At 35.1% G+C, this 25,192-nt stretch overlaps 1 protein-coding gene across 1 annotated transcript in view; it reads right to left on the bottom strand.

Annotated features, from left to right (window-relative positions):
- The window catches only part of NEB (nebulin), a 201,993-nt gene that overhangs the window by 97,486 nt on the left and 79,315 nt on the right, over positions 1 to 25,192 (bottom strand). The window contains exons 58-73 of the mRNA XM_011360291.2: positions 24,910 to 25,014; positions 24,718 to 24,825; positions 23,302 to 23,613; positions 22,780 to 22,983; positions 22,228 to 22,332; positions 14,268 to 14,375; positions 12,726 to 13,037; positions 12,215 to 12,418; positions 11,394 to 11,498; positions 8,534 to 8,641; positions 7,163 to 7,474; positions 5,940 to 6,143; positions 5,373 to 5,477; positions 4,349 to 4,456; positions 2,735 to 3,046; positions 1,010 to 1,213 (exon numbers count right to left, since the gene is read on the bottom strand). Of these exons, the coding sequence (XP_011358593.1) occupies positions 1,010 to 1,213; positions 2,735 to 3,046; positions 4,349 to 4,456; positions 5,373 to 5,477; positions 5,940 to 6,143; positions 7,163 to 7,474; positions 8,534 to 8,641; positions 11,394 to 11,498; positions 12,215 to 12,418; positions 12,726 to 13,037; positions 14,268 to 14,375; positions 22,228 to 22,332; positions 22,780 to 22,983; positions 23,302 to 23,613; positions 24,718 to 24,825; positions 24,910 to 25,014 (2,916 nt within the window). The remainder of the gene's footprint in view (positions 1 to 1,009; positions 1,214 to 2,734; positions 3,047 to 4,348; positions 4,457 to 5,372; positions 5,478 to 5,939; positions 6,144 to 7,162; positions 7,475 to 8,533; positions 8,642 to 11,393; positions 11,499 to 12,214; positions 12,419 to 12,725; positions 13,038 to 14,267; positions 14,376 to 22,227; positions 22,333 to 22,779; positions 22,984 to 23,301; positions 23,614 to 24,717; positions 24,826 to 24,909; positions 25,015 to 25,192) is intronic.

Below are 25,192 nucleotides of genomic sequence, written 5' to 3'. Positions count from 1 at the left end.
GTAAAATCCATTGTTAAAGCCAATATATTTCAATTATTATTAAATTTAACTCACTTAACTGTAAAATAGCCCTTTTAAAGTTATTTGGAGGTGAGGGAAGCAAAAGGTAGTGTGAAGAGTGAAACATGGTGATATTTAAACAGCAATGTAATAGTTTCATAGCTAATATGAAACATTAAAATGATATCAATTATTCATTATTTTTATCCAGTGACACTCCGGCTTACTCATAGGACCTCCAAGGATGGAGCTTGGCTGTAGAACTATGATTATAGTAGAAATCCCTAGACTTCAGAGTCAATCCCAAGTTCAAATCCAACTCCACTATGTTCAAGCTGTGTGATCTTGAGAAAAGGGGCATAAAGCCTCTCATTCCTCATTTGTTGGATGGGGATAATCATATCTTTTTTTGAGGATTTTTTGAAGATTAACCATAACATATGTAAAACTCATGAGTTATAGTAGACATTCAACAAATTTAATGGTTTTAAAATTTCCTATTGTTATATCTGTGTTTGCTATTGATGGGTGTGGTATAGAATTTCTGGAGTTTTAACAGCCCTAACTCTGAAGAGAGTTACAAGAGCCAATTTCACATTCTGAATTGAGCACTCAGTGTCACTACCAGAATGTTTGGAAGATGTTCAGGCAAGTGTGAGAGAATTCAGATAAGTTCAATTCAATCTAAAATGTGCATATTGAGGACCTACCCATTGGATAAAAAATTAACCCACTCTCAAAAAAACAGATTGCTAGAACTCTGGAAAAAAGAAGTAATCATCTATCTTGTGTAATAAAACTGAAAGCAGTTTGCTTTTCCAAATGGATTTCCACAACTAAGGCAGAAGAGTAAACCAAGCAACTAATTTGAGTTGTACACCAGCACGGCTATAAACACTGTGTTTCTCAAGTTTTAGAATGAAATGCTATATGGTTATATATTTCTCACTTTATGAACCACATTCGTGGAAACTATGACTCAGGCAACTGGAAACAGCTGGAGACTAACCTTGCTCATTGTCAGGGCATTAGCCTTTGCCAGGACAATTTCTGGAGTATCTGTAATGCACGTAAATTTGAGCTGGTCTGCAGGCAGACGGTACTTCTTTTCACTTAGGATTTCTCCAGCTCTCTTCACCTTCTCAACCTCTACAGAGCCAATAGGCACCCATCCAATGCCTCTCAGCCACTCAAGGTCAGCCTTGTAAATAACCTGAAAATGAAATAATGTCAAATATTCATTAAAGCCCCCTAGAGAGCCTGGTGTCTGATCTTGATTTAGCATATACAAATGGTGAATCTTACTTGCGTAAATCTCTGGGAAGACCCATAGAATTGCCGTAGTTTGGTAAAGAGTAGCTAGTCAAACACTTTGTTTCAGAAGGTAGCCAATGTTTGCTGTTTTAAAGACCCATGAAACTTCTCTAATAATATGTGATTTCACTGACATAAAAAGATTTCAGGGAAATTACTGCTTGTCTCCTAGTACAGATTTCACATTCTGAGTTGATTGCTCATACCTCCTCGTGTGGGAATAATAACACTCTGGTAGAATACAGTTTGCTCCTATCTCATTGGGCAATGGCCTTTAAAACCAATTGTGTAACATAAGAATGTAACTGGCTGACCACATGTTGAATTAATGTGTTTCCTGGGGGCAACACAAAGGGCGTCTTTTTTCATATGATTCTATATGCTTTTAAGCCAAGAGTACATATATTTATATTCTTAGTTATCTTATTTTCAGTCCCCTTTTTGTGTTATAATTCAAGTAAAAAAAAAAGATACTTTATCTTTTTTCATTTTTATTTGAATTTAAATAATTGAAAGAGAATTTATCTCATTAGAAAGGTAACAATTCTTTTTATTTTTATGCATTTTTGGGAAATTCTGTTATGTAATGCCATTACTATTATCATTCTTTCAAAAGAGACTACTTGTTAGAGCCTGATTTAAAAAATAATAATAAGGAGCTACTAAACCAATGAGGTGACATTTGAGTCCTAAGGACAGTTTACTGGCCACCAACAAAAGTGCCTAACATATTCCTAGGCAGCTATTGTTTTATCTTCTTAGATAAATTATTGCAATGCATAATTTATTCCTAAACTTCTCTTCACAAGTTATAATAGATATTTCATATGCTAAGTAGTCAGAAAAATGATAATGCAATGAATTCATTTGGAAAATTAGGTTGCATTAAACCAGGAATTCTTAACCTGGCATCAACGAACTTGGATAGAAAAAAAAAACATATCTTTATTTTCATTAACCTCTAACTGAAATATAGCATTTTTTTTCCATTATAAATTTAGGCAAGAGATTATAGTAGTAACACTACATGGGACTTGGTCAGCAATAAAAATCGCAAATATTTTCCTACCTATTACAGTTGTTGCAGACATCGTGAAATGTTTACACTCATCACTTCTTTGAAATTAAACTAGTTATTACACCTATCTTTTTATTCAATATGTTAATAAAAAAGCAAATATATTACTACATCACAGACTTAGTTTAAGATTTTGATAACCATATTTTGATGTGATTGATTTCTTTTGAAACATATATACATATACATATATATACACACATAGATTGTTTTTTAATTTACACCTTCATCACATTGTCATGAGAAGTTGTCCATAGGTTTCACTAGACTGCCAAAAGATTTCATGGCATAAAAAAAGTTAGAACCTCTTTTTAAAACATGAAGAATATTAGATTCACTCACATCACTCTGAAGGTCATAGGCCTTCCGAGCCTGAATGATGTCATTCTGATCAGGCAGACAGATCCATTCGTGCAGGGGATGCTTGTAATCTATGTCGCTTACAAGGGTCTGACACTTCTTGGCCAGCACCATCCCCAACATGTCTACTGGGCTGCTGAACTTGGTCTTCCACTTCTCAAAGTCCTTCTTGTACTCCCTTTCACTCTGGATCTTGGCTGCATGGAGGGACCACATCATCTTGGGGTCATCCTTAATGTTTCGGGCCCCAATGTGGTGGCCGAGCTGTTTCCGGTAGCCTTCCTTGTATTTGTACTGAAAAAAAAAAGGGATATGAGTCTAATGCTAAGAACATTTCATTTCTATCATATTTCATAGTTTTATACATACACTATTCTTTGATTTTTCTCTACCACTAATGTAAGAAAGGTTAATATTATCGACTCTATTGTATAAAATAGAAACATAAATCCTAGAGAGTTAAGTGATTTGTTCAAGGTCACATCACAAGTAGGTGGCAGAGCTGAAATTGAAATGCAGTAGCTTCTGGTTTCTAATATTTTCCCCTTTCTCCTTAAACTATACTACCTACATTATATTTGTTTGCTTAGCAAGTAACGGTAAAACATCTTGTATAATCTAAAAAAAGCATCTACTTAATTTAAAGATATGGCTATTTTTTCCTAAAAATGCTTTGATATTTAGAATATTTTAGAATGTATCCCTTTTAATTAGAATTTATAGTGAATTCCCTGACTACACTTAGATAGTTTTACCAGGAAATACCTCCTTCGTTAGGCTGTCGATGTCATTGAACTTTCACCATGAGAGAGTCATGCCTTGGGTCAACACTCTATCTACTTTTAAAATTCAAGAATGTTATGATTCATTTTACCATGAGTTGATCATAGTAAAATGGGGCTTCTTTAGCCTCACAGCCAGAAAAAGTTTAAATAATAGAAGGCAGAAAGCATGAATCTAAGTCATGGAGCCTTCTAGAAGAAGGAAGGTCTGGATTTGGGTTCAAAGCAGTGCTGGTACAGAATAAGGGCACAGGACACTCTCAGTCAAGTGGATACTGAGAAAGAGACAAGTGGGTACTGAGAATGAGCTTCGCTTACTTCTCAGTTTGTTCTTGTAAGGAGTTAAGAGCATCTTGGTAGGAATACCTCACTAAAAGTTACAAAGGATGAACCAAAACTCTAAAACTCATCCATCACTGGTCTTCCTTTAATGCCAGAATAAACGGATAGACATAGTAGGAAATGGTGAACATCTATATTGGCTGATTTGCATGCGTTACCAATTTTTTTTTTACAAACATCTGGGTCAACTGCTGCTCAATTTCTGGCACTCAAAAATATAAACCCATTTTTAGTGTCTCTAAAACACTCATTTAAAAAATATATATACCTCTATCTTTGACTGATTAACAGCTATAATGGATGTAGTATCTTGTGCTTTTCTTTGTTTTTAATTATAACTCTGTACATTGAGGAATCACTACATGAAATTGAGACATGTAAGGATAACAAAAATTCTGTCAAGAAAGACTATAAAATTTACATTTGTGACATTTTTGAATAAGAAATGCCTCTACCAAAAACATCAACTTACATCACTAGCAATATCTCTTGAAGCCTTGGCTGCTTGGATTGGAATGGCATCCAAACGTAGATCATAGCCTTCCTTCTTCGACTCTTCCAAAGCAAGTTTATAGAGTTTCTGTAGAAAAGAGAGTCATTAAATCATTCCTCTTTTCATAAAAAAATGAAACTGTTAATTATTAAATTTTCTCTATCTTCTTTTAAACTATAAAAACAAATCCACAAAGTCAAGTATAAGGGCGGGTTTGTACCAAACTTGGCTTCATAGGCACTCAAGGACTTTAATGCACATGTTCTAAATTTTGGGATTTTATCGATTGGTAAATTTAAAACAAAAAACTGGGGGGAAGATCAGCATGTGGTTGCCAAAATTTTGTTTTGCCAAACAAGCATATCTTAAAAAAAAACCCAAAACTATTTACTATTGCCATCATAGTGTAAAAGAAAGGCCATCTTTACACTAAAGAAGAAGAAAGAATAAGAACCGTATTTTAAAGTTGAATATATTTGGATTTGTAAAAACTCAATGCATTTGTCTTTATTTTTTCTCATTTTGCTGCAGACAATTATCACAGACCACGATTGATCTGTAGAGTAGTATTTCAGAATCATCACTCTGATGAAAATGTTTGCAAATAACATTAAATGGTAACCAGAACATTAATGAAGCAGCAAGAACAATACAGAGCATGATAACTCACTGGGTTCCAAGCCAGTGCCTGTCTACTAAATAAGTGAATAAAATAATGACTTGCTACCCACACAGACCTGCAGGGAAAGGCTTTAGAAGCATAACTCTTACTGAGCTACTTCTCCATAAGCATTCCATTCCTCGATGTTCTGTTGCTAAAGGCCGGCCTACTTTGTGGACCTACCACATAGCCCAAAATTGAATCAAGAGAGAACTATCTCTTTTACTGACAATGTTAGATTGGAGTATGTATAATAAATTAGTCAAAATCTTTCACTAAGGAAACAGTTATAATAGTTCATTTTTGTCTTTCTCGTTATTGTAAGATTAATAGTTTACTCACATCACTATAGTTTATTCGGTTGAGTTTGGCTAGCATGATTTCTGGTGTATCAGGCATGACATGGATTGTTTTCTTCTCATTGTCCCAGGCTTCGGTATATAAGCGCTATGAAAAAAAAAATGAGAAAAATTATTTTGGAGTTAAAAGGCTTTTTTTTTTATATGCCACTCACCTCTCCTCCATACAAAGTAGAAATAAAATTATTAAAATTGCATAAATTCCTACCTTTCATGTAGATAAATTATTATTTCCAAGAGAATTTAGCTCACTAGTTCATTGACTCAGAGTTTTTACTGTTTCTCATTAAAATTCTTTAACAATTCTGAAAAGTATAATTGGGTTGCAGTATTTAAAATCTGTAATCATAAAATATTACAGCATGTGGTATTTTTAACACCAGTTTAATATTTTGAAGTATTACTAAGTAACTATGGCATTATGATGGAAAAATCATTTTTAAAGGTATCGTAAATGATATAGGAATCCTTAAAATGTAGTAATATGTTAGAATTTTTACCTTGTTCAATGGAGAATTCTGATACCTTACGGTGAGGAGTGAAGACTCACCTTATTCATGATAATAGCATTGCTCTTTGCCAGCACTTGCTCTGGGGTGTCAGTTATGCTGGTAAATTTCAGTGCGTCTGGACGCTGACGGTAGATATTATCACTCAGTATCTCTGTGGCCCTCTTGGCTTTAACAACTTCAAAGGAGCCAATCGGAACCCAGCCAATGCCTTTCATCCATTCAAGATCTGACTTATACAAATTCTGCAAATCAGATTAAAAAAAAAACACTTAGTAATTAGTGTTTCAGATTCATAGTCACAAAATGGCTCATACTGGAGAAATACGAAAGTATCAATGAACAGATAAGGCTCCTAGCATAATCGATCACTTATTCATAAATGTCGAACTCTGAGCATATTTTTTACTAAGCACTTTTTGATACAGAGGATTGTACCAGAATGAGAGATTTTTTTTTTAATGTAAAAGAAAGAGTCATGCATTTTACACAAGATAATATAGCATATATTTCCCTAATTATTCATTTTATTTTACTCTCAATAGACATGCTAATTGTCAATAAGAATTAGGTGATTGGTTTGAAAAAGACAAGAATGTTAGTATTGTCCTGTATGTATAAAATATGAATGCTTATTAAAATAATTTGGCATAATATACTTCTGTTCCCTCTCTCCATCTACCCTCCATTCACATACACATACATTTCTGCAACTTTAGCTAAAAATGTGTAGCTATATATTTTTGAGGTCTAAGTTTTATCTAACTCAGGCAAAGGAAGCCCAAATCACCAGGAAGAAATATATCTGTATAAAACTAATAACATAAACTTTATTTCTTCTATTATATATAACTTTTGGGGAAGAAAAATTGTGAAATAAATTATAATGCTACCAACGAGAAACTGTTTTTAAATTCAATTGTACATTATTTAAAATCTACAAACAAATTCCAGTCCATTGGCACTAGTCAGAGCCCACGGACATATTTCAGATCTGCTTTTTGTTTTTTTTTAATTAAAAAATTTTTATATTAGTTTTAGGTATACAGTACAATGGTTAGACATTTATATAATTTATGAATTGACTTCCCTCCCACCCCCACAAATACTCTAGTACCATCTGGAACTATACATGGCCATTGCAATAACATCGACTTTACTCCCTAGGCTGTACTCCCCTTCCCCATGACTGTTTTGTAGCTACTAATTTGTTGCTACTTTAGATCTGCTTTTAACATGCAGAACCAGCATTAGGGATACGCACGTCACTCTGGAGGTCATAAGCCTTCCGAGCGTGGATGACATCATTCTGGTCGGGCAGGCAGGTCCACTGGTGCAGTAGATGTCTATAGTCCACATCACTGACCAAAGTCTGACATTTCTTGGCCAAAACAATACCGAGCATGTCCACCGGGCTGCTGAACCTTGTCTTGTATTTCTCAAACTCTTTCTTGTACTCGCGGTCACTCTGTACTTTGGCAATGTGGATTGACCACATCATCTTGGGGTCGTCATGTATTGCTCGGGCGCCAATGTGATGACCCAGTTGCTTCCGATAAGCTTCTTTGTATTTGTACTAGAAGAGAGAACCAAGTGAATGAGGAGGAAACACAAAGAGCTTTTTGTTCTCTGTTGTTCTTTCAGGGGACTCTCATCACATGAGGGGTGCTGGCTCCCAAAGAAGAGGATGGTGTGTTCATTATCACACTTCCACAGAATAACTCCACAAGGATTCCTTATGTTATGCTAAAATTATATGTTGACAAAAAGTGATTAAGAAGTGAACATTGAAAGGGTGAGGTCAATTAGAGTGACAGTGTCCCAGAAATGGGTGGGCACATTTGAGATGTGCTTACATGGTTCATTAATTTTTTTCTAAGGTATTCTGAGAAATAATTTCCTCTCCACCAATGATCTGAAGGGTTGTTTAAAGCTGAGAAAGTTTTGTTTTTTTGGTGGATATAGAGTTTCAGTTTTGCAAGATTAAAAAGTCCTGGAAGTCTGTTGCACAACAGTGAGAATATACTTAACACTACTAAACTGTATATCTGATAATGATTAAGATAGTAAATTTTGTTATGCATTTTTTATCATAAAAAAAGAAAAACCGACAAAATTGAATAATATTGATATTCCTGGATTAATAAATTATCAAGGAATCTGATGTTTTCATTTTTAGAGTAAAGGAATATTGATTTTGTGGACTCCTCGGCAAGGAAATTTATAGCTTTTTGCTATCCTATATCTTTCTTCAAGTCATGGAGGGGAGAATTCAGTTAAACTTACTTCTTTCCTGTCACTTTTGCCTTGAGTGTTTCCTGAGGAGAGTTCATGAGGTTTTAGGAGTAGCTCAACATATGTGCATTTAATGTTAATCAAGGCACTCAGTCTTATTAAATAAAGACCAAAAGACACGAGAGTCAAGGGAACCCCTTCTAGACCAGGCTTTTTCCTGTCATGCTTGTGATATTGGCAGGTCACCTACTGTCTCAATGCCTCAATTTATTTGCCTATACAATAAGGTGGTTAAGATCAATGATGACTAAAAAGACATCCAGCTGTGTTTCAATAATGTGATTCCCTACGCAGTGGCTGCACTACTGATAACAAATGTAGGGTCTTGATCAGCTCTTACATCACTGGCAATATCCCTGGAGGCCTTGGCAGCCACAATGGGAATGGCGTCGCTTCTCAAGTCATAGCCTTCTTTCTTTGCTTCTTCCATGGCCTGGCGATAGAGGTTCTGAGGAAAGAAGTAGTAGCTTTTAGATCCTTGCTTTCACTCTAAAAGTTTTATTTTGTTTTTTGTTTTTGTTTTTTGTTTTTTGGGTTTTTTTTTGGTCAAAGGAAGACTACTTTTGGATGCAGAAGTATGTTCAGCTTTAAATAATTTTTTAAAAGATGTCTTTCTTTTACTTTATATTTATCCAAGCTATGTATTTAAATTGAAATTTTACATTTAGCAGGTTTTAACACCACAAGTTCTTGCATAAATCCTTATAGATTTTAGACAAAAACTCAATAACTCTCAGATGTGTTCACTTTGTTCAGCACTTGCTTTTCTTGTGAAACAACCAAGAAATGTCCATCTATAAAACTCCAAATTTGAATTAGGAACAATTTTACTAGCAAATAATATGATTATATAATAACATGCAATAATGATACTACCACTATAAGCATGTTTCTATTATCAAACAGTGCTGAACTAAGGATAATCCACTGTTTCTGAATGTCTTTGTTAATATTGACTTGCTCCCTATTTATTCATCTTGTCAACTGCTGGAAATTGCTAGCAGACATAGGGATAGCAGATAGCAAAGATTTAAAAGTCAAAACGCAAAGCTGATAAAATTTTTATTTGTTGATTTTTTTCTGTGAAATGGAAAAACACCCATTACTGAGGCTGTGTAAAGGCAAAATCTTAAATGTAAGGAAAATCCTTTAAAAGTGGTGCAGAAAAGATGAAACTAATTGCTTCATTATTATGCCTCATTCTCAGATTAAATTAAAAATACAGTAATAATATCTGGATTTGAAATATGACACAGAGGTGCTTAATTTTTAAATGACTTAAGAGTCCTAGAAAGATGTTATTTTATGTTTTTAATGTAGATTATTAATATGTGGCAATTTACATTCTTTTCAAGATGTGATTTTACAAGGAAAGAAGAAAGTATAAGTATTTGATATATTTGAGATAAACTCTCAAGGGCATTTGTTCTTAAAAATTTCTAGAAATGTTTATTTTGCAACTGGAGTCAAATACTTCATCTATTATATTTTTCCTTTGAAGAATTTATCCTTATGAGTAAGTGGGAGAAAATATGCTTAAATCATTTCATGGCTTTAGGTCAAACAAAGAGATATTTTTCATTCTTCCAACGTTTGAAAAAGAGGCGGATTTTAAAAAGAGGACATTTTTAGTTATCATCGAGGCTACTTTATAAAGCTTGTTTGGTAAGTTATTTTCTCAAGAGAACTAGAACAGGTAAATGAGAATTTAAGATAATAAAATCAGATGATGTGGCTTTGTTTTGTTTACATTTATTGAGCCAAGTATAGAATGAAGATACCAGTGGTAATTAGCCAAGAAAACATTTAAGTGGGTCATTCTGAAATCTAATCAGAAGACGGTCCTCAGGGAATTAACATAATCTTGGAGTTTTAAAGAAAGTAGATCCAGCAGAAAATTTTAGAAATAAAAAATAGCCCAATTTCCTCTCAGCAGTCTGAAAAAACCTACCTCATCTGACCTAATTTTAACAAAAGGGAGAGGCTTAAAAGTGTCATTACATTTTGGGATAGACACTAACTTTATCTGCCTGGGGTGAGACAGTCTTCCTGGGAAAAACTTATCCAACAGAGAAGCTGTATGGCCAAGAGACAAATTGCTCATTCAAAAATGACTAAATGCCAGGTCAATCAAATACTTCTGATCAAGTTTATTCTTGGGTCAGCTATAATGCTAGAGAAAGGAAAATTGTATTCTCTTCATTCCACTTGTGGTTATTTGATTTAAGCATGCCTCTTCTTTAGGGCTACATTATTATAAGCAAAAGTAATTAATATGGGTAAAATAATGAATATGGCCAAGTCTTGATAATGAGTACTTAAATTTTCCAATGTTCTCAAACTGAATAAAAGTCTGCCTTTTCTTCTTTTTTAAAATGAAAACACACATAAGAAAGAAATCAGAATTCTTCTTGAATAAACCCAATAATTCTTAATTCTGTCAAAAACAATTGGGCAAGAAGTTATTTCTGCATCAGTATTTCTGGAATGCAAAAATATGTAATGACAAGTTTAGCTGGATATAGTGCATAAAAGAATGTATTTTACTGTCCTCATGCAATTCTAAAATGGATAAATTTAAGAATTCTCATTTCAGTTCTTGTAAATAAACCTCGAGTTATTCTGAGCATATTAAATAAATCTAATTTTCATGGTGACTTGAGCGTGAAGGGAAAAAGTTAAAGTTTACACTTGATCTTAGCCAAAAGGCTGAGAAACGATTTTAAAAAGTTAAAGTTTATTAAGCAACTATTTTGTGCCAGGCTCCACACTGGGCATGTTATATATATGATCTCATTTAGTTATCACAAAAATTGCTCATGATAGGCATTTTTATCCTATTTTAAAGATGAAGTAATGGAAGAAAACTCAGAGAACAAATTTTGAAGCAAGTGCTAATCTCATAAATAGCAATAATTATTTTTTAATTAAAATTATAATGTATTTCAACCACTAATAGTTGATTTTGAGAGCTTCCCCTGCACCCCGACAAGGAGATATTTTTGTATTTATCTGTTTTTCTATATATCTATCTACCTTTTGAATATAATAATACTTATGTTCAGGGTAGGGTCATGGGCATAAAAAGAAACTAAACTAATTGGTCCGCATGAGAGTTAAATACATAATTCTGATCTTTCTACTACATCAGCAAAAATCATCCAGCAGTCAGATCAAAGAAATAAAACAAATGGTCTTACCTCACTATAATTTATTTTATTTTGTCTTGCCAACACAATTTCAGGTGTATCAGGCATGATGTGAACCTGGGTCTTATCTTTATCCCAAGCTTCTGTGTATAAGTGCTGTGAAGGATAACAAGGTTAATGAATTAGAAACAGTGTTTGCTGTGAACAGGACTTTTCAACTTAGAGTTCGGGATGAAGCTGAAAGCCAGCCTCTTCGCTATCTGTGGTGAATGCAATGTGCCAAACTTTTTAATCTCTTTGATATTACAAGATATTTATTGTCATTAAATATAAATGTAGACTAAGATATGACCAGTAAATGTGTGTTTTTTATTAGATCATCTCCACTCCAATTAAATTAAAAGTATTTTCCAAACATACATATTACTGTGGCTATATAAACAAATCCTTCTCATGATTTTATTTGTTTATTAACTGCACATATACTTGGATTTGCCATCTCTAGATTTCTTTTTGATAAATATTACAGACCTTTGCATTTGACTTGTTTGTTCTATACTTGTTTGTTCCATACCTAGAAAAGTACCCAATGAGAAAGAAACCTTGATACCAAACTATATATAACTCTCACAGACTTCAAACAATTTGTACACCAAACAGCTGTCCAATTCTTAATTCTGGCTATTTCACAAGAAATGTCAAAGCAGAATTCCCACATGTATTTTTGGAATACTAATGTAACTGAATAGAGAACTCGACCAAATCACTACACATAGGATGACAATTGGATAAAATGAAAAAGATTAACTTAATCATAAATATTCTCAAGGACATATAACCCTGTTTTACTTTCCCCCAAATTGGGGGCTCACCTTGCTCATGGTGAGGGCATTGTTCTTGGCCAGCACCTGTTCCAGGGAATCAGGCACACTGGTGAATTTCAGCTTCTCTGGAGGCTGGCGGTAGATGTTCTCACTCAGTATCTCTGCAGCTCTCTTGCACCTGAGCACTTCCAGAGACCCGATGGGGACCCAGCCAATGCCCCTCAGCCACTGGAGATCTGATTTATAATTGTTCTGGTGAGATAAACAAAAAAGCAAGTGTTACTTTATGACACATTTCAAAAATGAAAGAAAAAGACTAGAAAACTTGGATAGACAAACATCCTGTCTATATCTTTTAAAATATGAAAAAAAAAAATTGGATATAGCTCCATGGTATTATATTCTCTTTAAAAGAAAAGTAAGGCACAGCGAATGAGGGGTGGAGAGAAAAAACGTTATTCTTTCTGAGAGCTTTACTTAATCCTAGATGATTATCCATGCATTGGTCACCAATCATAAGCATGGTTACCAATGGTATTTAATGGGTCTCAGTACTCACATCACTCTGCAGGTCATAGGCCTGCCGAGCATGGATGACGTCATTTTGGTCGGGCAGGCACGTCCACTGGTGCAGGTAGTTCTTGTAGTCTATGTCACTGACCAAGGTCTGGCACTTCTTGGCCAGCACCACCCCCAGCATGTCCACGGGGCTGCTGAACTTGGTCTTCCACTTCTCAAAGTCTTTCTTGTACTCCCTGTCACTCTGGATCTTGGCCGCGTGCATGGACCACATCATCTTGGGGTCGTCCTTGATATCCCGGGCTCCAATGTGATGGCCGAGCTGCTTGCGGTAACCATCTTTGTATTTATACTGAAATAAAAGCAGTCATTTTAAAAATAAAAATAAATAGAAAGGGCTAATAGTCTTATTAATTTAAAACTTCATTATTTTAAAATTTATAATTCTTGCAGAGAAATAGAATCATCTGAATATCAACTTATCTCCTCATCCTAAACTCTGATTAGGCTTCCCGACAATATTCTATGGGAAGATATGTCAAACTACATAATTTTATGGTTCGTAGACATTAAATCCCTGGAAATAAAAACAGCCACACTTTTTTGGAAAATCGATCAGAATTGTATGCTGCCTTTTATTCATTTTAGGCCAGTGAAATCACCAACTCAGAAGTTTTACATATGATTTTGAGAATGCCACTTCTGAGTCCACAGGTACCATTTCACTGTCCAGCTCATCCACAACCCCTTCAAAATCTGACTCTGCTGACTTTTATTGGGTTACTTGGCTTTCTGAAATGGACTAGCTTGTGTTTTCCACCCTGTGTGTCTTGCTCTGTCAGAGATTAAATTTGCCTGAGGGTTTTGAAATTACTTAAGTGAGAAAACAGATTATATTGTTGTCATTGTTTTTGGTGGTGGTGGTGGTAAGTGGTAATTCTGGATATTTTCTCTCTAGTTTAAGCAACAACATTACACAAATTCTAATGTATATTTATGGAAATTTGAATTCTCCACCAAAGGACCAACTTCTTTCAGAGACAGCAAAAAGAAAAATCAGCTCATCATTTTGCTGCTTTTGTTTGTCTTTGTTTTTTTGTTTCCATTTAAAAAGGACCCAAAAGGAAGCAGTTAAAGTAATTTTTCAAAGTGTTGGCAAAAATCCAGAGCAAGTTTGGGGAAAGGTACATTTTCCTACACTTGGCTGTACTAGGTCTTTTTCTAATGTCAAACCAATACATGTAACCAAGTTATTTTTTAAACTTTTCTGGCATTTTCTTACTTCTGTGTGTGCTCAAAATATAGAGATGAATGTCTCATAATTGTAGATATGAACAATTGCAGATTCAAATTCAATTTTATACTGAAGTTTAAGACACTCCCTCCATCTATGGTACCTGAATATTAAAGTCTTTTGGAGTTAAAAAAATGACAGAGCTTTTCCAAATGAAAAACATTTCTTTCATTTAAGGCATAATAGATGTGCTTGAATTGACATCCAGATTCATCTTCCTCTTGTGATGATGACTGTGTCCCCCTATCCCATCCAACCATTGTACAAACATGAAGTGTTGCTACTCACATCACTGATGATGTCTCTGGAGGCCTTGGCTGCCACGATTGGGATGGCATCACTTCGCAAGTCGTAGCCTTTCTTTTTTGCTTCTTCGTGGGCAAGTTTATACAGAGTCTACAGAAAAAAGTCAGTTAAAGCAAAAGGTTTGACAGCAATCATTTGGAGATTATCAAATGACATATCATGTCATTTAAAAAAAGATAGGTTCTGCAAACAATTTAAAATTCTAGCAATCTTGGGAAGTAAATAAATTACATCTAAGCAAAAAAAAATATGTAGTATTAGAAACAAATGAGATATATCAATGGGTATTAACATGGATTGGTATATTAATCTATTATGTACCATATATTGATATGTTCATCTATCATTGATCTATAATGATATATAATAGATTAATATGTATCATATCTAGATTAATATATTATGCATATCAACATAGATTAATATCATCTAGTAATATAGATCAATGGACAAAGCATCAATCTATACATATTTCTGACTTAAAAAGAAATTGCAGAACAATATGTTTAATTTATTTGCTTATAAATATACTTATATACTTTTATTCATTTCTTTATTACTTAAAATTTTTTTGACAATTATGTAGTATTTTATAATGTTTAAAAAACAAATGAGAAAAAGTTTGAAGTACAATTTAAAGCATAGATAACTTGACCATAATCACAACTTTGATCCTAAATTTTAGCTGTATCTTATTAGTAAAACATACAAAATTAGTAAAACATACAAAACATACTTAAAAAAAAAAAGTAATCCGTGTTGTTAATGGAGAACACTTCTTTCCGTGCCTGAGGTTTTCTTCCATGACAAGAGCGTAATTATTTTATCTCTGGCCTTACTCCTTTCTCTGTGCCTTTGCTCTCTCTGCCCCAGAAGAGGTGCAGTGATTTACTGATTTATCTGACCGGTAGGGACAGGATAACTGTGCATGCCCACCTCAGCTCTGACTGGCTCCCACTAGGAACAAGTTTAGGGCCCTCCTCTGTTTCCCTGGGCTCTAAGCAGGACATCACCTCTGAGACAAGTGGAGCTGATTGTCCTGCTCCAGTGTGGCCTGTGACTGGAAGGGAATCCAATTCTGGGGTTCAGTTAGCAGCTTGTTCAGCTTTTGTGCAAGTGTGTCCTTGAACCTAACTTTAGTAGTAAAAAATGTGAGATTTTGACTTCTATTTTTATTCCTTTGTTCTACTGCTCAGTTTTATTCAGGATCCACATTGGGAAGAGGTAGCTATTATTAGAGGTCCCCTTAACATGGTTGCCAGATTCAATAGATAAAAAGATAGCATGCCCAGTTGAACTTGAATTTCAGATAAACAACATATAATATTTTTGGATCAATATTGAACCAGTATTTTTTCTGGCTATCCTTCTTCTTGGAAATGCCAAAAATACTACTCAGTCCCACTGACTCACATTGGCAATAGCCATAAACTGAAAAGATAATGCAACTTTAGTTTGCGTGTGGATCCTATAGCATATAATTCACAACCCAGAGATGAAAGGTTGGATGGGCCGAGACCTCCTATCACAAAGCCACATGTACCATGATAGCTGAGGCCCAAGCATTTCTATAAAAGTAAGTATAGTAAAACAAACAATAACAACAACAAAATAAGTGTAGCACCACAGAATTTTGCCCCTACCTCACTGTAGTTTAGTTTGTTCTGCCTTGCCAATGTGATCTCCGGGGTGTCAGGCATTATATGAATTTGAGTCTTGTCTTTTTCCCAGGCCTCTGTGTATAAATGCTATCAAAGAAAATGTTGATAGAAAACCATTTGAAATAAAAATTACAAAAAGTCAAATTAAAGCAGGATTATTATTGATCTAATCAGTGAAAATGAATCAGACTTGGATATAAGATATTCAATTGGAGGTTTGAATTTTAAAACTAGTATCAAGGTGAAACTGAAAATAATAAAAAATATTTTGAGGCATTCAAGTATGTAATTTAGAAGGTAAATGTGGCCCCACACTTGCATGAATAATTATAACTCTACCAGTCATTAAAGGATAATAACATATTTGGCATCTTGGAGAAGCTTGGGACAGCTAGAGCTCACCTTGCTCATGGTGAGGGCATTGTTCTTGGCCAGCACCTGTTCCAGGGAATCAGTCACACTGGTGAATTTCAGCTTGTCTGGAGGCTGACGGTACATGTTGTCACTCAGTATCTCTGCAGCTCTCTTGCACCTGAGCACTTCCAGAGACTCGATGGGGACCCAGCCAATGCCTCTCAACCACTGGAGATCGGACTTGTATACATTCTGTAAATAGAAAAAGGCAGAAACTCTTCAGCAAGACCAAAAAATTTACGGAAAGATGCAAATGGAATAAATAATGAAGTGGTTGTTGTCATTGTTGTTGCTTTAATAAAAAACGAGCTTACTCTATTAGGTGACGAAAAGAGGAACTATGTTCCAAAATGACCTAGAAATGTCTCCTAGTCATAACAAAGAGTGATCAAGTATTTCGGACTGTTAGGAGCAGAATGATCCAAACAAATATATTCTGCCAGTCAATTCAGTGAATGGCATTTTAATATCATGTGCACAGACAGGAAAAATATGCCAAACCAGAGTGAGAGAAACCACATATATGACCAACAACAGGCTATCAGTAAATAAATGTTAGTCTTAGTCAAAATACTCTGCAGCTATTAAAAGCCATATTTTTAAGAATATTGATGACTTTTAGAAATGTCATTAATATGATATTAAATGAAATAATAGCACACAAATTATACAGATAAATTGTGTGGATAAATTACATAAGCAGGAGTGAGTTTTTTCAGTGGTTGGATTACATTGGGTTATTATTGCCTTCTATATATTTTTTCTCATATTTTAAAACATCTGTAATACTCTTTTCTTTTTTAAGAAAACTTAAAATATAACAATGAGGTAGAACCCCTGAAGCCCTGAAGCACATCTTTGATGGCTGTAACATTGTCCAAGATCCAGGGAAATAAGTGACCACTCTTTTGGCCAGGGCCCAGTCTCTTGTCCACCATGTTCTCAGGATGGGAAGCATGGGCTCCTTTCCAGAATTACCTTTCTGTATCTTTATTTCTCACTTTACTTTAAATCATTTTTTCCGCTAAAGGTTTTTGTGTATCCATTAAATATTCATAACTACTTCATAACAATGGAATTGGACTTTTGCCAACTCATTTGGAAGATTCTACCTGTAACAGCATTGAAGTAGAAAAAATAGACTGATATTTTGCAGTCTAGACAAAAAGCCTATTGAAATTTCCCTATGCTGACTACTTATTGCCCCCTGATAACAATAGCAAGAATGAAAACAATAACATTTTATACCTCTGGAGTGCTTTTTGACTTTCAAATGCTTCCCACATTATTAAGACTGTATCACAGTGTGAGGGAGGCAGTCTTGAAAAGGTGCTCAACAAATAGACAAATGCAAGCTGTCTGTCAATGCTGTCACACTGTGGGTGACATTAGCTCTCTTTCATGTACAAGCAAAGCCTTTCTTTTTGGAGAGAATTTCAAAACACAGGCTTCAGTAGATCGAAAGCTACAAAACAGATGTGGGTGTTTTCACAGGGGGCTGTATAATTTCCAGGAACAACCAATTAATGTATAATTATTATTAATTTAGTTTAGTCTCCGAAGTCCTCTAATATTTAATAATTCCTTCAAGTGTTTATAAAATACTTGCTGCAGAAAATGTGCTTCTCACATCAAGATTTGAGATGGTGCATCTGCTTCTCATAGGTGTTAGGCTCTGTCATTACCACGGATCCCTTCACAAAGAGAGCCGTACTAAAAGGAGAAAGTGTCACTGAAATGATCCAAAAGCTTACAGGCACAGTGACTTTTTTTATTTCATAAGAATAACATTTAGTGGTGTAATAACAGGTATTAGTATTCTATTAATTATAACCTCATTTGTTTTGTAAAGAGAACTAAAAACAGATTTTGGAGCAATTTTTTTTATGTTTTGTTTCTTTCTCCCTTAAAAGAATTAAAGAATATGTCTCCCTCTGATGGACCCTGAATTCTAATATTGCTTTTTCCAGTTTTATTTTTTTAAGACCAAATCCAGTTTATAAACTTCACTTCCTTATAAAGCCTCTTAACGTATCCATAATAAAGTCATAAAACTATACACTGATTCAAATATCAAATATTCAAATATCATTCAGTAAATCCTAGCCTGAGGTAGACCAGTTGAGTAGGACAAAGGATAATCTTTGTATAGTTTAAATTATTTCTGCAGATAGCTCTGTTATAGATGCTATACTCACATCACTCTGGAGCTCATAGGCCTGCCGAGCATGAATGACATCATTCTGGTCAGGCAGGCATGTCCACTGGTGCAGGTAGTTCTTGTAGTCTATGTCACTGACTAAGGTCTGGCACTTCTTGGCCAGCACCACCCCCAGCATGTCCACGGGGCTGCTGAACTTGGTCTTCCACTTCTCAAAGTCTTTCTTGTACTCTCTGTCGCTCTGGATCTTGGCCACGTGCATGGACCACATCATCTTGGGGTCGTCCTTGATTTCCCGGGCTCCAATGTGATGGCCGAGCTGCTTGCGGTAAGCATCTTTATATTTGTACTAAGAAGAAAATGTACAAATCAGATTTTTATTGTAAGCTCTCAGAGGCCACAAGTCTGTACAAAATCAACTTGGTTACAACACAGTTTTAAGTTGTAAGTTGACTTTTATTAATAAACACTAACACAAGCCAGTATCCTGACATTTACCCTAGAAATTTATAGAGGTAGTTACATAAATGTAATCAGTATAATTGTGGTGTATACCCCAAATCACCTATACCCTGGTAATAAGGAATAGTTCTGGAGGGAGGAAGTGCACAGTGTGGTGAGAGTTCACCTATGAAAGTAGGGGAGAGGCCATTTGAACAAGGAAACTTGGAGAAATAGATTTTATGTGCTAAGAGCGTGTCAGGAAAGAGATGCACTTGGTGACGTGGTATGTTTAATAAGTAGTTACATAACTGTCTGGTTCCTGTTAGGGGGAAGTACTCTAAGGCAAGGGCTACTTGCAAGCAACAGAGGAGAACTTATTATTTCATAATGGATCCATGCATCAGTGGTGGTGGCAAATGTTTGGCATTGTTTTGAAAGCTGATTGTATGAGTAAAGCTGATGTAGCAGCCCAGGTGGGTAGAGCACGCTCCTAATAAGTCATAGTTCCACATGGGCCAACAATGTTTTCACTGTTCCAATGGCTTCATCTTGAAACCTGAGCCAGTTATCGAAAATACATGCTTCTAGTCTCCAAGATAACTGGAAGAGTACAGATGCATCAGCAGGAGGCAATGTGGGACAGCGGAAAGGAGTGGAGTTGTCTGGAGTTTCAACTCTACTGTCTACTAAGAGTTTGATTTTAGACAAGTTGTTTAAGCAATCCACAAAACGGAGACAATGACAATATTTACTGGGGTTTATTATCCTACGATAATTATGAAGAATAAGTGAAATAACACATGTAAACCTTTCAGTACAGAGTTCTCAATACTTTTCGGTTATTAGTATTTCATTATTTATTATTATTGGCATAAATCCATTCGCAGGAAAGGTCCACCACACATAAACTAAAGCGAGTCACTCTCATGATTTTACAATGTAAAGAGTAGTGTATTACCGTATTCCTAAATATTGGGCCTTTATTTTTAGAGCAGCAGTCTGTTCCTCAAGAATCCCCTGAGGCACCAGGAAATGATGAGGGTTTTATTCTGGGAGGTATGAGTTACACAGCCAGGAGCGACTGTTAAGGGTATAAGCTTGGGCTAGTAACAGCCACTGGTACTGATCGACTGCCTTCTTTTCATAATCTTACAAAGGTAAATTGTAATGCAACTGTCATATGCATTTTTTAAATATTGTATATTAAAATGCTACATAAAGCCAGACCCTAATTCTCACTGGGAGAACTTAGGTTTTTGAGTTACACTTTCTATAAGCACTGTGATCATTTTTACATAAGTATCTCCAAGCCTGCAGCTGCGCTCTAATAATTTCCGTATGAGTGGATCTTTCTCTATTCTTGGGGAGTTTTAACTGAAGATACTATTTCCTAAAGGTTACAAATCTTTATGAACATCAATTTTTTCATTTCCTTCAAAACTAGGTTTTTGAAAATCCCACACAAATATCAAGATATATTTTTTAAGGGCCAGAAAAGTTCTTTTTAATTTATTTCAGTAAAAATGTCACTTCTCACTGATCTCATATTTGGAATAAAATTGACAACTCACATCACTGGCAATGTCTCTGGAGGCCTTGGCTGCCACTATTGGGATGGCATCACTTCGCAAGTCATAGCCTTTCTTCTTTGCTTCTTCATTGGCGAGTTTATACAGACTCTAAATTTGGGTATAAAAATCAGTTAGGTGTTGACATTCATATCCAAAAACTGACAGGGGACTGAAATAATTTACCACGTTTTACACAAGTAGGTGCCTATAATGATTTTATTTTCGAGAATTCGAAGCTTTATGTATTTTTAGTTTCTGGTGACAATTAAGAGCTAGTTACATAGGCACTAAAACTATAGTTTTCACCTTCCAAAATAAAATGACTTAAGATGGTGGCTAATATATCTAAATGCTCAAAATTATATTCTGTGGAAGAGTAATATACTGTTGATGTATGCTGTAAAAGAACAATATTTTCCTTGCTGGTAGCACAAAGCTGAGAGAAATACTAACACATGTTAGAGGCACAAAAATCTCCATAGGCTTAAACAAATAAGCTCAATCTAAGAAGAAGAAATTGCAGAGAGATAAATTTCAGGTTTTGAAACGAGATTTAAATTACCAAATGTATAAATGTAGGATAGAAGAAACCTAGCTTAAGCCCATGTAAGATGTCTAAGGTTTCAGTTGATCCCAAGTTCTCTGTGTATCACCGGAGACATAGCTGCCAATGTGCCCTGAGACAGAGGGTGCAAAATGGAGGTCAAGTGTCCAGAAGAGGAAATAGGACTGTACTCAGCTGTATTCTGCATTGATCATTCCTCATACACAGGACTTTGATTCTGAGAGTCATGCTCTAGGGATGTCATGTGAGAAATGCCCAGGAACTTGGGATGTTTGGATTATGTGAGGTGGAAGGGGAGGTACCACAGTTGCCATCGCCAGCTCCATAGAGTTGACACAGATTGGTTCTGCATAGCCTCAGAGGATTGGGTCTGCAGAGAGAATCTTTTGCTCAATACATCAGAAGCACCTTTTAGTGGAATTTTCCAGAAAAAATGAGTTGACTTATGAGATAAGCTCCTTGTCACTGATAACACTCAAGCAAAAGCAAATGGCGACCTATTGGGTGGGGACTTTGGGGTAGGGATTTCTGTATAAGAAGACTGACCTCTCACCCTAAACATCTGTGCTTCTGAAATGGGATACATGGCCCTATGCTCTTAGAAAGTGAAAAGGAAATGGTCTTGGCTAACATATACACTGACAGATCCTCTCTTTGTCTCTATCTCTCTCTTTCTCTGTTATTTGATAGTACTACTGTGATTTTAGTCCTTGACTTAATCTTATACATTAAAAATCTTAAAATTTGATCCTAATTTAGAAAAAATAAATCATATAGGGAAATATATATTTAGCAAAACTACATAGCATAAGGAGGAAATAAATATATATATTTGGTCTACTATTAATTTTCTAACTTAAAAAAATTAATTTAAAAAGGTCTAATTAATTTTATGGTTACTGCTTAAATAATTAGTTCTTATAATTTGTACTTCCTAGATGATAATTTGTGTTACTTGAAGTTTGATATTTAGGACAATGATTGAAAAATGCAAGAACTGACATTCACATGGAGCAAGAGAAGAGATTCTCTATAAAGTTGTCATTTAGTAGTACATCTTGATGGAACAGATTAATTGAAGTAAGAAACAGCATGCAAATGTCATAGAATTAGCATCTGCTCCCACCTCACTGTAGTTGATTTTGTTCATTCTTGCCAACATAATTTCTGGTGTATCAGGCATGATGTGGATCTGGGTCTTGTCTTTGTCCCAGGCTTCTGTGTATAAACGCTGTTCAAGAAAAAATATAATATCATTAGGAAAAAATTCAGTGTATATTTAGTAGGAATTTCAGGGCCACAAGAACTTCATAAACAAAAATAACAAAAGGTTATACATTTTATGCACATCTTCAAGTGAAGTAATCAGTTCATAATAGAACAGATATTTACCAGTGACTTCTGATAACCTGAAATGTACATTAACAAAAGAAAATTGAGAATATCTTTTATGCAAAGACAAATTTCTATGAAAATATGTCATTTTATGAAAACCGTAAAACAATTGCAGCAGTAAATATTAAAATAGAAATGACATACATGTCAGATTGATAGATCTAAATGGATAGACAGATGTCTTTTGCTGCTCAATGCTCTATTTTTTTTCTTAATTATACTTCTTTTCTTTTGATTCAGTTTTACAAGTCCTACCTTTGTTCTCTGAATTTTGAAGCCTCACCTTGTTCATAGTAATGGCATTATTCTTGGCCAATATTTGTTCCAGAGAATCAGTTATACTGGTAAATTTGAATTTGTCTGGAGGCTGGCGATAGATTTTATCACTCAGTATTTCAGTTGCCCTTTTGCATTTTTCCACATCCAAAGAGCCAATGGGAGCCCAGCCAATGCCTCTCATCCATTGGAGATCTGACCTGTACACATTCTGTTGACATAAATAGTCAATAAATATTTATCCCTGTATTGGAAAAACATTTTTATTTTCATCTAAAGGATATGAAATAAATTAAGAACATTCTTGGAAATATAGTTTGTGGACAGGGAGGGTATCAGACAATATTCCTTTTTGTTCTGGAGGATTAAACAATTAACAATTAACACTCACAAGAAAAAACGAAATCCTATTTCCCCCATTGCAGGGGCTGGTGAACTTGGTCCGACCTATTTCTACCTTCTCCAGGGAGTGTTAATTCACTGATTTCCCATGTCATTATGCATGTCATTATGATCCTCAGGTACTCACATCGCTCTGGAGCTCATAGGCCTGCCGAGCGTGGATGACGTCATTCTGGTCGGGCAGGCACGTCCACTGGTGCAGGTAGTTCTTGTAGTCTATGTCACTGACTAAGGTCTGGCACTTCTTGGCCAGCACCACCCCTAGCATGTCCACGGGGCTGCTGAACTTGGTTTTCCACTTCTCAAAGTCTTTCTTGTACTCCCTATCACTCTGGATCTTGGCCACGTGCATGGACCACATCATCTTGGGGTCATCATGTATTGCTCGGGCACCAATGTGATGGCCAAGTTGCTTACGATAGCCTTCCTTGTACTTGAACTAGAAGAAGGAAAATGCTGATAGTCACCTATTTTAACTTTTAGTAGAAAGCAATTACTAAGCCCAATATTTTCTATTTATTAAAAATACAATGATTTCCCTGAATATATAAATATACATATATGTTCATCTTGTAAATCACTTAGAAAATAAAGCATAGATATGTATATAAAAAAGAAAATAAAAATTAAGACATTATTCTGCCATCCAGTGATAACCACTGATAAAACTGCTTTTTGTGGTGTGGTGTGTGTGTGTGTGTATGTGCATGAGGGAGACACAGAGAAAGGGAGAGAGGGAGAGAAAGACAGAGAAACAGAGAGACAGAAAGGCAGGTGGAAAGAGACAGAGAGACAGAGAGACAGAAAGAGAAACAGAGAGATAGAGAGAATAAAATTAGAATAAGAATCATACTGTATATGGTTTGTGCCTGCTTTTTTCAGTTATATAAGCATTTCTCTGTGTCATTAATAATCTCTATAATCATGAATTTTAATGGCAGCAGGTATTTCATTATATTGGTATATATTAATACATTTAACCATTCTGTGATTATCGAACATTTATTTTTAAATTATGATGGTTACTTCCCATATTTTAGAAATAAATAAGAAATATATTTTTAGCAAATTTATCTTTTAAAGAAGCATCCACAGCCAATCACTGGATACAGAAACAAACATATGGTCCATGTGGATGGTTGGGCTTTCAACAGAATGTATCCCACTCACTCAGTCCTTATAGGTTCTTTGGTTCATAGGGCATGGGTTGGGTTTTGAAGGAATCCCACAATGAGTTTGGTTATATATATCAGAATACATCACGTGGAAAAGCCAAAAGAATCTCTGAACAGTCAGTATCTAATGCTTTTGTTCAGCAGGAAATCAACTGTATTTTCAAATGCGTGTTGCTATCACCTTAACCATAGCTAGGATTTAGCCTTCATGTTGAGAATTTCATTACCATTATTTTAAACTACTTACTGAGAAAAAACTGTTAAGAAGACCTTTAACCTCATAAATTAGTTGCTCTACTATATATCCAGGAGAAAGAAAGGAATTTTTGAGCCAAAGCTAAGGTGAAGAATTTTTCAGGTACACTTACTTCACTTGCAATGTCTCTGGAGGCCTTGGCCGCTCTAATGGGAATGGCATCTAGCCGCATATCACAGCCCTTTCTCTTGGCTTCTTCTAGGCCAAGTTTATATAGTTTCTGAAATAGACATGTCATCATAAGTTTGATTTATAAAATGTAGTGTAAGGAAAGTACATCATGCACCATGAATATATTGCTTACCTCACTGTAATTTATTTTGTTTTGTTTAGCTAGTAAAACTTCCGGGGTATCTGGCATAATATGGACACTGGTTTTATCTTTATCCCAGGCTTCTGTATAGAGGCGCTGAAACAAACGAACAAAAAAAGCCATGACTAGTATAGACCAGTAATGAATAGATACATAAAAATAATCCGATTCTTAATGAGAGTAAAGAGAATCTGCTCTGTGAGTTGGTATTTGTGACACTTTCAGATCTAGATGTTTCAGATCAGTGAGAAGCATAATACTCATTTAAAAATCA

The sequence above is a fragment of the Pteropus vampyrus genome, unplaced genomic scaffold (genome assembly GCF_000151845.1).
Source record: "Pteropus vampyrus isolate Shadow unplaced genomic scaffold, Pvam_2.0 Scaffold2, whole genome shotgun sequence".
Lineage (NCBI taxonomy): Eukaryota > Metazoa > Chordata > Mammalia > Chiroptera > Pteropodidae > Pteropus > Pteropus vampyrus.
This window is presented reverse-complemented; position numbering and strand designations above follow the sequence as displayed.